This window comes from Nycticebus coucang, chromosome 23 (assembly GCF_027406575.1).
Source record: "Nycticebus coucang isolate mNycCou1 chromosome 23, mNycCou1.pri, whole genome shotgun sequence".
Lineage (NCBI taxonomy): Eukaryota > Metazoa > Chordata > Mammalia > Primates > Lorisidae > Nycticebus > Nycticebus coucang.
In genome coordinates this window covers 3,636,364-3,650,032 of record NC_069802.1, presented here as the reverse complement: position 1 = coordinate 3,650,032, position 13,669 = coordinate 3,636,364, and the positions used below count along the sequence as shown (strand labels likewise).

Below are 13,669 nucleotides of genomic sequence, written 5' to 3'. Positions count from 1 at the left end.
GGAAGGAGATGCCACCACAGAGATGGAAGGAAAGGAGAAGCCACCACAGGGATGGAAGGAGATGCCACCACAGGGATGGAAGGAGATGCCACCACGGAGATGGAAGGAAAGGAGATGCCACCGTGGGGATGGAAGGAGATGCCACCACGGGGATGGAAGGAGAGGTCAGCACGGGGATGGAAGGAGATGCCACCACGGGAATTGAAGGAGATGCCACCACAGGGATGGAAGGAGATGCCACCACAGAGCTGGAAGGAAAGGAGATGGCACCATGGGGATGGAAGGAGATGCCACCACGGGGATGGAAGGAGATGCCACCACGGGGATGGAAGGAGATGCCACCACAGAGATGGAAGGAGATGCCACCACAGAGATGGAAGCGGATGCCACCATGGGGATGGAAGGGGATGCCACCATGGGGATGGAAGGAGATGCCACCACAGGGATAGAAGGGGATTTCACCACAGTGATGGAAGGAGATGCCACCACGGGAATTGAAGGAGATGCCACCACAGGGATGGAAGGAGATGCCACCACAGAGATGGAAGGAAAGGAGATGGCACCATGGGGATGGAAGGAGATGCCACCACGGGGATGGAAGGAGATGCCACCACAGGGATGGAAGGAGATGCCACCACGGGGATGGAAGGAGATGCCACCACAGAGATGGAAGGAGATGCCACCACAGAGATGGAAGCGGATGCCACCATGGGGATGGAAGGAGATGCCACCACAGGGATAGAAGGGGATTTCACCACAGTGATGGAAGGAGATTCCACCACAGGGATGGAAGGAGATGCCACCACAGAGATGGAAGGAGATGCCACCACAGAGATGGAAGGGGATGTCACCACAGAGATGGAAGGAGATGCCACCACAGAGACGGAAGGAGATGCCACCACAGGGACGGAAGGGGATGTCACCACAGAGACGGAAGGAGATGCCACCACGGGGATTGAAGGAGATGCCACCACGGGGATGGAAGGAGATGCCACCACGGGGATGGAAGGAGATGCCACCACGGGGATGGAAGGAGATGCCACCACGGGGATGGAAGGAGATGCCACCACGGGGATGGAAGGAGATGCCACCACGGGGATGGAAGGAGATGCCACCACGGGGATGGAAGGAGATGCCACCACGGGGATGGAAGGAGATGCCACCACAGGGATGGAAGGAGATGCCACCACAGGGATGGAAGGAGATGCCCACAAACCAACCTTGTGACATCTCCCTTGCTATTCAGAGGCTGCCTTTGGCCATATTTAATGCAGCACTGAGAGCCTTTTGAAGATGTAATAAGTGTTGAATGATAACAATCAGTCACTGCCTCTTTTTTCCATTTCAGATTAGAAGTTTTGAATATTCTGTATAAAATAAAAAAATTAATTGTAAATATACCATTGAAGTCACAAAAGTAGTACACAAATACATGTTTGCTATAAAAGAATGAAAACCAGACAGAAGGATATTGGGAACGAAACTCCCTCTTTCCTTAGCCTTCCCTTTGACAGTCCTTCCCAGAGGTAGCCAATTGTTAGTGGTTTGGTTTTTACATGTATTGGAAGTTCCCTTTGGGTATAGACATGGTTTACAACTTGACCTTCAGTGGATACTTGCACAAGGCCTGAGCACGTGGAGTGGCACCTGCTGGTCCTTCTGTGGCCACAGAGTCAAGACCGGGTCTGGCTCATTCCCTGCAGTGGCTCAGAACCCAGCACAGTGCCTGAAATAGGGCAGATGCTCACTGTACATTTGGGAATGAATGAATGAACGAATACAGATATGAGACATATAGAAGATTATTTAAATTTTTTTATTTTAGAAAATAGTAACCTCTGCTTTATTTATAATTTCTTTTGGACGATTGCCATCTTCTTTCTTATTGAAATTTAAGACTTTAAGATTAGTAAAATGAAAAAAGTATCTGAGGTCTATATTTCAACACCATGAAAGAACCCATATGCTGTGAAAAACATACCTGGGCAAGAAAAAGAACACCTCTGTCTACAAAAACCCTGCTTTGATTATATCTCAGAATAATGTCCACCTTCAGAGTCGTTCAATAAAATGTGGTTTTGCTGAGAACTAAAATGCAGAGACATGTGAGTGTCGTGGTTCACATTGTATTTCTTCCCCCTGTGTACACCACAATAGAAACTGCTTTTCAGTTTTATCCTTTATTTTAAACATCTTTTAGAGATGCCAGAAATTTCCAGTAACCCTACACGTATAAATGTTCGAGTTCTAAGCAGTTCATTTTTTTCTTCCAGTTCTTATATAATTTTTTTCTGCTATGGTCAGGAGGAAAATTTGAACTTGCAGAGAAGAAAGCTTTATATTTCAATAGAAACTCAAAGTCACGGTGTCCACAGGGGTTGCCATCTCAATTTAAACTCCTGGGACCAGATATCTTGTATTGGGGCCTTTCTTAAGAGGGAAGGAGCTTTCATAGGCAAAGATAGCCCTCCGATCAACCTCCGTCTTACCACCATTATGAGCCGCCTGGCAGGCCTGCCAGGAGAACGCAGCTCCATGTCACCTGTCAAGATTTGCAACACAGACACTGGTGACTCTGGCCACTTCTCCTCCCTGCCCCGCCTTTTCAGAAATGTTTCAGAAGAGAGAAACAAAGCCTCAGTCCCTATTTGCAATGCTCCCTCCTCAGTTATATAATCTTTAGGAACATCAACTTTTTTCACTCACATAATTCCAAAGCATGTCTAACTACTGGAGAACTTCAAATCAGAAGACTTCTACCAACACCTGCCAACAGGCTTTTATTTAGAATTAATGAACTTTAGATGGAATCAGGAAGATCACACATAGAGGGGTTAAGGATAAATGGAAATTATCACTAGGGGCCAGCTTGACACCTTTAGGAAAATGAAAAAACAGTTGTTTTTTTAAAGAACCGCAGCAATGCAAGTGAAGTACCTCCCTGTGTGGTGATCGGGACCCTTTGGGCAGAACTCGTACCAGCAATTAGTGACAGGGATGCTGGTTTGGGAGGCGTATCTGGAATGGTGACAGACGAGAGTATAGGTATTTCAGCGGGGAGTTCTTATCTTCTTAGCAGGTGCTCAGATGCCCAGGTCTGGATGCAGTCGGTCAGTTGCAAACAACAGCTCAAGAATGTTAAGTGGCCTCAGGAGTCGTGTGGACAGCACAATTACCTAACAACGGGGGACGGGGGGGGGGGGCAAACACAGCACAGGCAATTAGGGAAGCCAATCCCAGGTTATTGGATGATGACAAATAAAAGGCATCTTGGTGTGTGTGTGGGGGGGGGCGGCGGCGTAGAATGGAGCACAATGAAAAGAAAGACGGGCAGTTGAAAGTCACCTGATGGGAGTGTCCCGAGTGGAAGGAGGGTGCCCAGGCTGGGAGGATGGTCTGAGGATAGCTGGCCTGTGTCTACTGAACCTTTACCCACCAGGGCGCTAAGAATGGCTGACTGTGCATTTGAGAGGCTGAACCCAGCCGCTGCTTTGGGCTGAATTGAACAATCACTACTGCGTTGCACTGCAGTAACATAACCTCAATATCGGGGTTTCTCCCCCTTTTTGGGAACCCTTTGTTCCTCCAGGGAGCCTGAGAAGGTGCACCCAAGAGGTGGACATTGTTGGTGATGATGATGACTATATTTGTGCCCTAGTACCACAAACTGGATGGCTTGAACAGAAAGCTATCGTCTCACAGTTCTGGGGCAGCAGTCCAAGATCAAGGTGTTGGCAGGGGTTTTTCCCTTGGAGGGCTGTGAGGAGTCTCTGCTCCAGGCCCCTCTCTTAGCTTCCCTGTGTCTTCCCTCTACCAGCGTCTGTTGCCCTGTGCCAAATTTCCCCTTCTCAGACATATGGGCACAGTTACACTAGACTACAGTCCACACTGACAACTCCATCTGCAAAGACCCTATTTCCAGATGAACCGGGATGGGCTGGGGATGGTTAGGACTTCTGAGGGGGCACAATTCCGCCTGTAACGGTGAGACGGCGATGACAGCAGCTGGTAGTTGTTATTAGTTGTTATGCTGTGCCAGGCTCTGAGGACTATCTCGTTGAACACCCATGTCATCCTCATAACCTTAGAAAATAGGTACATTTATGATTCTTGTTTTGAAGATGAAAAAATAATGTACAGAAAAGTTACATAACTTGTCCTAGGAGTCAGGGCTGCGTCAGCATTTCCCAGCAGCCAGGATGGCCCCGGGGTCCCACTGCCTCACTCCTCTATCATCAGGGGCACCAGGCTCGGCTGCTTTACTCCCCTGGTCCATGTGGGGGGGCCCTTGGGTTTCCTCCTCGGGGGGCCCTTGGGTGGCTCTTCCTGCTCAGTCTGGGGCACATTTCTCTCCAGCCCTGGGCCCAGGCTGGGTGTGATGTGCTGTGTAAGGCCCGTGAGGTTCTGTACCAGCAGGTGCTGGACACCCCTCCAGATGAGGAGGTGACTGTGGGAAACGGGCAAGGCAGGACTGAGGCCAGAACGCCACAGCCCACAATGCCTGGGAAAGGGGTCTCAAGGTCCGTAGCAGTGTGACCGCTGTGTGGCACGAGGAGGCCAGCACGCTTTCCCATCCTCCCCTGCAACCCTCAAAGTTGCACCAGGAGTCATCAAATTAGTGAATTAACCAACTCCCTCCCACTCTAATAGCTCACTGGCAAAAAACAAGTCGTCTATGTGGTGTCTACAGGGAAGCGCGGCAAGAAGGAGCATTTTATGATTTTGTTGTTAAAGAAACAGCTTTTCAATGACTTTGAAAAAGCGTTCTGTTAAAGAAATTAGTCTTGGGTAGCATCTATTTTACTTGTTCTTGAAAGAGAATTATTTTAAAAAATACATGGTTAATGTCAGCCAAGTCATATTTTTGGCAGAAAAAAATACAGTGAAATCTGCATTTCATGTTTTTCCTTGAAAGCTGTATAAGGTGGGCTGTGAGGGAGTGTTAGTGTTCCCCTATCGTCTGCACCAAATGCAGGAGGTGAGCGAGAATGGTGGGTGTCAGGCTGTGTGGTTGGCAGAACACGAGGAGAACCCAGCTCCAGTGCTGCCTGGCTAGATGCCAGCCAGAAAGTCACCCGGCTGGGTTCATGAACTCGCAGGACTCAGAGACCCTTATTCAGATAATGTTTAAAAGGCACACATACAGACAAACATGCTTTGCACACTCTATGGAAGGTCACTCTTCAGAGCTAGCAGATGCAAGGCTCTCTCTTCTCTGTGACCTACAGGTGCCCCCACACTGCCAGCCCTGCTGGCCTTGGTTCCAGTGCAGAGATGGTGGATTCCTCCCTGGCTGAGTGAGGCAAGGGTGGGTGTAAGGGCTAGAGTGAGTCTGCAGAGTTCTAAGTCACCCTGGTAGGTTTGAGGAGCTTGGCGAGAAAAGGCCACAGATTTGGGTGAAGTCAACACTTCCAAGCAAAGACTCCAGGTGCTGTGCGGGCTTCCAGTCACGGCACACAGAGACTGCAGGTGCAGCCACCACTCAGCCCAGGCTCCTCACACACAAACAATGGGCATTTAACAGTGTACCAGCTCACCCTGCAGCTTCACAAGTGCCGAGGCTGTTCAAGATCTGCTCTGTGGAGAGGGAAAAAGAAACAGACGGAGCACAGCAGCAGCTCCCGAAGTGGGTTGGGACCTTCGCGGAGGGAGTAGGGGAGAGGGATGAAAGCAGCGCCATGGCCAAGGGTTCTTCTGGAGAGGACAGTGGCTACGAGCACGGGCTTAGGAGCATCCAGTCTGAGTTGGACCCCAGCTGGGCCACTTGCCAGATGGATGACTCTGGAGAAGTTGCGTAAGCCCTCTGAGCCTCAGTTTCCTCGTCTGTAAAGTGGGAATAACGATACCTACGTCCTGTGATTATGATAAAGAGCAAATGGGAACATCTTTGTAAAATACTTAAAACAGTTACAGCTCCAAAAGGGCTGTCTCCTTTGTTGTCCCCACCTTCATTACTTACAACTTCTGCACTCTCTCCACACAATTCAGAGCAGGTGCTGGGAGCCGTCCCCCCAGGGATAAATCTGACTGTGTTACTCCTGGGCTTAGCATCCAGTGCTGGGTGTGGTGAGCCCAGCCCCCTCAGATGGGACTTGACAATCTGGTTGCTCCTTAGCACTCCACGCCCCCTGCCCCTTGCCCCACTCTCATCGGTCCAAGTGAAAGCACTTGTAGTGAGAATCAGATGGAGTCGGGCAGGCCAGGGCCGCCAGAACACAGCTGGTCTGGCTGGTTCAGGTCCTGCCTGACCTTCACCTCCTGTCTCCCATTCCTAGTGTTTGGTAAATTTAGCTCTAACCTTAAAGATGCCCATCTTGCATGGTTTAGGAAGATTGATTTGAGAAACTGACTTTTGAATCAGAATGTTGTAATAGGTCACTGAGTTATGCTGATTATTATTTAAAATAAGAGTTAATGTGGTCTTTGCTTTGTAACTCTATGGATAAGACTGATTTTGGAAATGGAAGAACAGAACAGTTTTGGGGAGGCTACTCTCACCGTTCACCAGAATCACTGGGCCTTCTGACAAAGTTTTGTGCACATTGGCTGACCGTGACAGGTGGCCAGACCCTTCTCATCCCGTGACGGTCCCACAGACCAGCCGCCCTTAACAACAGGCTGTTTCCCACCTGGCACTTCCGGGATGCCGCCTCCTCTGGAATACATGTTTCCTCACTTTGCCTACAGACTCCCTGTTGTCCTCTACCAACTGGGTCAGACATGCCCACCTATAGAAAGCCTTCCCCGACCATGTCCCCCCAGTCTGTCTGTGCCTCCCCCCACTCCCTGCGTCCTTAGCTGAGTCTTCCCCTTGCTTCTCGGCACAGGGCCTGGCACATAGCAGGTCTTCAGTTTAGTGAATTAGTAAATGACTGAGTGAACAAATGCAGTAAGACATGGAGCAGGCAGGGAGTTTGCTGATGGTCAGGGGAGAGTTTTCATTCAAGGCAGCTCTAGGAGAAATGGTCAGATAGCTCTGGGCAAATCTGTTTTTACAAAAAACCTATGTGTCTAAAACTCCTATACTGAAGAACAAGCAGGGTCGCACTGCTGACAGTTCACACACGCCGTAATTGTTGGCAGTCTTTATGTATTTTTACATCTCAGGCATCTTCAGAGTGCTTTAAAGCATTTTCAGAATTTTTTTGCCCATTCAGTTGAGGACATTCCTGCATTATTTGGCTAAAATAGTCCTTAATAATACAGTGTGGACCCCAAATGGGAAAAAAAGGACAAAGATGAAAAAAATGCTTGACAAGAGTCTGAAATTGCCCTATCAGATCTGAAATTCATACTTTGTAAACATAGTCATGAAACAGGTGCTAGGAGGCAAATTCCGTGTTAGAGAGCTCCTCTCAGAGAGCTGCCCTCCTCCTGGCCACGGAGGGCACTGACGCAATGCCCAGGGTGGTGCTCAGTTCTGCCCACCGCGGCTCCTTTTCTCTGCTTTAGCTATCCCTGTCACCTTTCTAGTGTCTTCTTTCACACACACCCCGTCTTTCTGCTCCTGTTTTATTTTGGGGGGGTTTGCTTTTTTCCTTCAGGGTTTTGGAGTCAGCTGACTTTGATCGTGGCCCCTCAGCCCCTCACCACCCCCCTTCACTTGTCCACAGCCGAGTATGGCCTTGGGCAGTACCAGGCTCTTCCTGAAGCCAGAGCTCAGTCCCCGACCCCCCCACACACCTGTCCTGTACCCATCCCCCAACCAGAACACCTTTCCCAAGAACAACCAGGGAGGGGGATTCTTTGCTGACTGTAGGCACAATTTGCCCTCAAATATGAGAAATGGTATATTTCATGAAGACACAGTTTTTTTCCGAAGAGCCTGAATGACACAGTAGCTGCAGGGCAACTGTGCTGTGGGCGTCATGAAGCCTCACTAACTACAGGCGGTCCCATCAGGGAGAATGTGAAGATGCAGCTCATTCATCAGCTGTGGGCCTCTGGGTCAAAGTGGAAACCTGACATTAAACTAATATGCTGGCTGATTGCGGGGCAGGGGTAGGACACAGGGCTAGCTAGCCAGGGCCACAGAACCCCATCCCCCTAACCTGGGGGCAGGTTTTAGAGTCAGGATCCTTGAATCTCTAAAGCAGCCTTCAAGGCCCTGCGCTGGCCCCTCTGCTCCAGCTGGAACAGGGACTGTTCCATCTTTGTTCTCAGGCCTGCCTTGAACTCCAAGAACTGGCTGGCCCTTGGGAGTGACCCAGCCCTCTGGGAGTTTCCACAGCCCCAGGCCATCGGTGTAATTGGTAGGTGCCAGCATCTTCCTGTTCTATTTCTGCTGGACATGGAGAAGGAGGGAAGTCCAGGATTAAGATTCCATAACCCACTGATTTCTGACACAGAAAATCAGAGTAAGGGGTTCATTTTTTTTCTCCCCCTTTCTTTTAAGTTTGGCAGAGTCTTACAAACAGTAAGGAACACATGCTGTGCTGTAGGTGTCACCAGCCCCCTGTGCACACTCGTCCACTTGATGAGCTGCTTCTGGCACATGTCACGCTAGGACACATCTCGCCCCTCCTGAGCACATGCACACACATACACACGCATGCTGAGCTGAGAGATCTGCCTAGTCGGACAGTGGGTTTGCCTTCCTGAAACCCATGAAGCCCCTGACCTGGTCCCCGTCACCTCAGAGGCAGCGTGCGGGGTTACAAGGTGCTCCAGGAGAACGGAAGCGTGAGATTTCAGATCATCTTTTCACTTTTGTCCTTTCTGGGGATTTCTCTTGTTAAAATCACTTGACCCCTCTCCCGTCAATTTTAGAATAACCTGGGGGCAGGTTTTAGAGCCAGGATCCTTGAATCTCTAAAGTTGTGTGCGAAACTCTGTGAGTAAGAGCATATACGTGTGTCTACTTTTTAAAAATCACATCCTCACTAAATACCCGATTGCAGAACTGTAAAAGCACACAACATGTGGGTACACACCAAGCAGGTGCCCATCTGTGAAAAGCAGCAGAAGAGGTCAACGTGCCCACTTGGCCTTCTGCTTTCCCTGAGCCTCTGTCCCCTGTGTTTTCCAGAAGGTCCCCTCCCTGTTATTTTCTTCTCATAATCACAGGCTGCTACTGGTCCCTGGGCCACCATCCAGCTACATGGGCCAGCTGGCCAGGGCTGTCTGGCCACGGATCCCCACAGCAGGCAGAGAATGAGGACAGAGGCTGGTGTGGGGCACATATGTGCAGGGTGAGGAGAGGCTGAAAAGTTTCCCACTGGAGGTTTGTGGCTGTTGGGGTGGGGGCAGGGGTCTCAGTCCCATTTCTGAAGTCAGGAAAGAGGACCTTCTCCTACAATCTCTCAGCAGCACACGCCCCAACAACCACAGGCCAGGAGAGTGGAGAAAACGTCTAGCCCCAAGACTAGCAGGTGGGAGTGTGGTTCTGGTTTCCTACTTCATGCTAACCTTGTCACTTTTTGTAAAAGAGAGTTCATTCTGCAAATGTCTTAAATGGATTCTATCCCTTTCCTCTGATCAGCTGATTCCTGAATGCTTTTCAAATCTCAGATCCAAAGTTCTCCATGAGGCATCTGTGCCACGGGGAGCAACCCCCGCCACCCTGTCTTTCCACACAGCGTCGTCCCTGTTTGCTGGACACTCATCACAAGCTGTGGCATCCCCATTTACTGTTAGTCACTCCCTGGTAGAATGTAAGAGCCACGAAACCAGAATGTGTCTGGCTTAGTTGCTGCTCTGTCCTTAGCACAAGGAGCAGTGCTTGGCATAGAGGAGATACTCAGCAAATGCTTGTTGAATAATCAGTTAATCCGATGTAATAGGCATGATTGTAAGGTCCTGTCCTTGGGTTTGAAAAGCACCTACACAGAACTAGTGTAGGGAGATGGGAGTAATGGAGACAGACAAGGTGGTTTATACTCTCAGTGCCCATCTATAGGGTGGTGTGGTTTGGGTGGTCTTTTCCAGAAAATCTACTTCTTGCTTATGCTACAGTAATTCAAGTAAAGTTCCCAGTGTCCAGTATTAGACATTCAGTGAGCATCCACGAACACCCACCCACCTGACTGCGGTGCTGGGATACACTCGTCAAATGGGGCGAGGTCCTGAGGCTGGAAGGTGTAAACAGAGGGAAGAGTGAAGAGAAGAGAAGCCCCAAAGGCGGTGGGGGCGAGATTGGGTGCGGCCTGGTTGGCCGTGGCAGGGATGAGGAGCAGGTGACCCCGATTTCTCTGCAGTGAGCAGTCCCCACAAAGCTTCGCCTTTCAGTTCCAATGGAGAACAAGAGAGGGAGACACACAGGGGCTAAGGAGGGCCGCCACTGTCATCAGGGGACTCAGGTCCACGTCACGCGGTGCGAGTGGGGCAGCTCTAAACTGAGGATATTCAGTTTGGAGAAGGGGGACAGGAGGTGGGCACTTTCTTCATATGTCTGCAGAACTGTTACATGGAAGACGGATGGACCTGTTTTGCTTTAAAATTCCGTGTGGTCCCAGAGCTTGAACTGATAAGGAACAGTCCCCAGGAGACAGATCTGGGCTTTACCCAGAGAAACAAGAGAGCTAAGAGCGAAGCCCCCCCAAGATCACGAAGGCTGTAGTCAGGGGGAGGGGAGACCTCCTCCTGGGGTCAAGGATAGGCGGGAGATAAAGACAGAATAGAAACATTAGCTACATGTATTTTTTTTTTTTTTGAGACAGAGTCTCACTCTGTTGCTCTGGGTACAGTGCTGTGGCATCATAGCTCACAGCCACCTCAAACTCTTGGGCATGAGTAATCCCCTTGCCTCAGACTCCTGAGGACCTGGGACTGTAGGTCTGCTCCACTGCGCCCAGCTAGTTTTTCTATTTTTAGACTGCTCAGGCTGGTCTCGAACTTGTGAGCTCAGGCAGTCTACCTGCCCCAGCCTCCCAGAGTGCTGGGATTACAGGTGTGAGCTACAGAGCCCGGCCTTAGCTACCTTTTTGCCAATGATCAACTGAGAGCTACTCCCTTGGTTGGCAGACGTGTCTTAGATGGCCTACTGGGCATAGATTCTGTGGGGACTATTCCCTTCACTTAGGTCACCTGTGCTCCCCAACGAAGTCTGAGCAGATAAAGGAACCAGTGCGACCGCCATTTCTGTATGGCTGTGGGGGAAGGCGTGATTTCCACCATACTCTAAAAGCAGGAAGCTGGCCTTGCCTCAGATCTGCAGTGTTAGCTGTGGGGCCGGGGCAGCTGCGTGTCTGTCAGGGTCTAAGAAAGGGAGATCCACCTGGGCAGGTGTCACTCCAGTAAACACCCAGGTATCCACTGCTGTCAGTCACTGGAGATGAAGGCCTTGCTGATAAATAACGCGCCCTCCATTTTTCCCAGCAGTGTTTGGAATCTTCCTAGGGCCTGTTAACGCTTCAGGGGAGCTTTCTGCCAAAGGACTAGGAACATTCAAGGCTGATCCTAAGCCCCCAGTTCTTTGAGATGCTTTCTCTACAGTTGACTGAGCACAGAGTCAGACTGCAGCAAAGCCACTGTAGATTCTGGTCTCTGTTGTCAAACTTGGGTCATATGGCTTTGAAAACATCTGCATTTTATCCTTTTTGAGTGGGGATTAACATGTCAGGCTGTTACAATGCATCACTGTTCTGAAGAGCTAAGAATTTGGTTCCCCATGTTAAGGGCACTGAGAAGTGCTCTCTGATAAAAAAAAAAAAAAAAAAGTCCTGCTCATAAAAGTAATCATTCATTAAACAGAACCTTAACACTGCTGACAGAGAGGTGTTAAACAAGGCAGAATAGACTGATTTATCAGATGGTTCACTAGCTGTGACCATAACAGGTGATAGTAACAGCAGAAATAGTCATAGCTTCAGACGGGTCACTCCCCCGCTTAAGAACCCACTGTAGCTCCCTGGATCCCCAGGTCCCATTCCTCACTTGGGTGTCTGGAGACCAACAGAACCAGGCCTTCTCTATTGAATTGGATAGTCCAGACACCCCAGCAATGGAGATTTCTCCTGCCAAGCTGGTTCTCTGGGGGCCAATCAGCCCATCAGACCACAAGGTTCACTGAGTCCCTGCCACACGCTCAGGCCTGAGAGGCCCACGCCTTTGTCCTCAAGAAATCCTATTTGTTGAGAAGACTCGGCCAGCAAATGCAAGCAGGTGGGGAGCAGCTGGGGCTGCGTTACCCAGCAGGTACGGTGGAGATACAGGAAGGGGATGAAGTAGCAGGGGGGGCATCTCAGAAGGGAAGGGCTGGGCTCCTGTGGCTCACCTGTGGCTCGCTGTATGGACATGTGTCGCAGTGGGTGGAGGTGGGAGACAAAGGCCACAGTATGGCCCAGCGGCCAGGGTGGGGCTGGAATCCCGCCACCCTCTGCCTACCTGTTTGTTTGGTAGAGGTGGGCGGTCCCCTGCATGAACAGCGTCCCACCTGAACTGCATCTTTCTGTTTGGCTTTCTGCAAACATTTTGCGCTGGCACAAAGTTATAACCCCCAAGTACTGGGAGGATAATGCCCCCTGAGGGACGTCTCAGTCAGTGGCTATGACAGTGGAGGGGAAGATATCCCAGGCTCTCTGCCCTTCTGCATGACAATTCTGAAGCATGTAAGGCCAGCTCCTCAGGGCTCTAAGAGGACACGCCTTGAGTTACTGAGAGCCATGCCCAGCTGACAGGGGACCGTTCCTGGCTTTTCTCCCTTCACTGTCTTTCTTTTTTTTTTTTTTTGTAGAGACAGAGTCTCACGGTACAGCCCTCGGGTAGAGTGCCGTGGACTCACACGGCTCACAGCAACCTCTAACTCTTGGGCTTATGTGATTCTCTTGCCTCAGCCTCCCAAGCAGCTGGGACTACAGGTGCCCGCCACAATGCCCGGCTATTTTTTGGTTGCAGTTTGGCCAGGGCTGGGTTTGAACCCGCCACCCTCGGCATATGGGGCCGGCACCTTACCGACTGAGCCACAGGCGCCGCCCTGTCTTTCTTTTCTGACTCTGTCATTTGCATTTCCTGGGATCATCTCCCAAGTAAACCACTTGCCCTCTTATCCCTTGGCTCAGGGTCTGTTCGGGGGAACTCACTAAAGCAAGGACTTTAAATCTGCTCTGCTTCCAGAGGCAGGGGCTCCCCTTTCCCTGAAGGCTCTCTCCTTGGGCTCCTCCAGCCTCAAGCCTTCTTGCAGAGCAGCAGTGACTGCTCCAAACAGCTGGTGATGCCGGCAGCCATCACTGACAGGGAATGAAGAGCCAGGCATGGGGTGCTAAGAAGCGTTTCCTAAACCCCACCTGACTTAAGATTCATGGCCACACTGGCCCATTCCATAAAGGAGAACTCTGAGGGCTTTTCTCACCCAGATCACCTGGCTGAGGGAAGGAAGAACTCCAGGCCTGTAAAACCCAACTGTCTGTGTTCCCAGCCCCTGGGCTGAAGGCCAGCTTTCCAGGTAGGGACTGGGCAGCAGGTATAAAGGCAAAAGATGCCACCCTAGATGTTATTTGGACAGTGTCTCTTCCTAAACCCCCTTGTCTGCTAAAGCCACAGTTGGGAGGTGGTCCTTGGGGTCATCCCTTAATTATTTGATGTCTGGAAAGCAGTGAAAACTCCTGAGTAATTAACCTTGGGGCCAGAGGTAGGGAAGGACAGTAAAAGGACAGCCTCCGACCAAACTCCCAACTTGAAAAGACGTTGATTTTGGAAAGATCAGAGTTTCCACTTAGGGCTTCTTTCCTTG

The 13,669-nt window shown here is 50.4% G+C and overlaps 1 protein-coding gene across 2 annotated transcripts in view; it reads right to left on the bottom strand.

Moving 5' to 3' along the window:
• Positions 1–2,909: 2,909 nt before the first annotated feature.
• Positions 2,910–13,669, bottom strand: part of SCFD2 (sec1 family domain containing 2) — a 480,804-nt gene continuing 470,044 nt past the window's right edge. For both annotated transcript variants that reach the window (XM_053577506.1, XM_053577508.1), the window contains one exon: positions 2,910–3,176. In XM_053577506.1, coding sequence (XP_053433481.1) covers positions 3,084–3,176 — 93 coding nt within the window. In that variant the 3' untranslated portion in view covers positions 2,910–3,083. The remainder of the gene's footprint in view (positions 3,177–13,669) is intronic.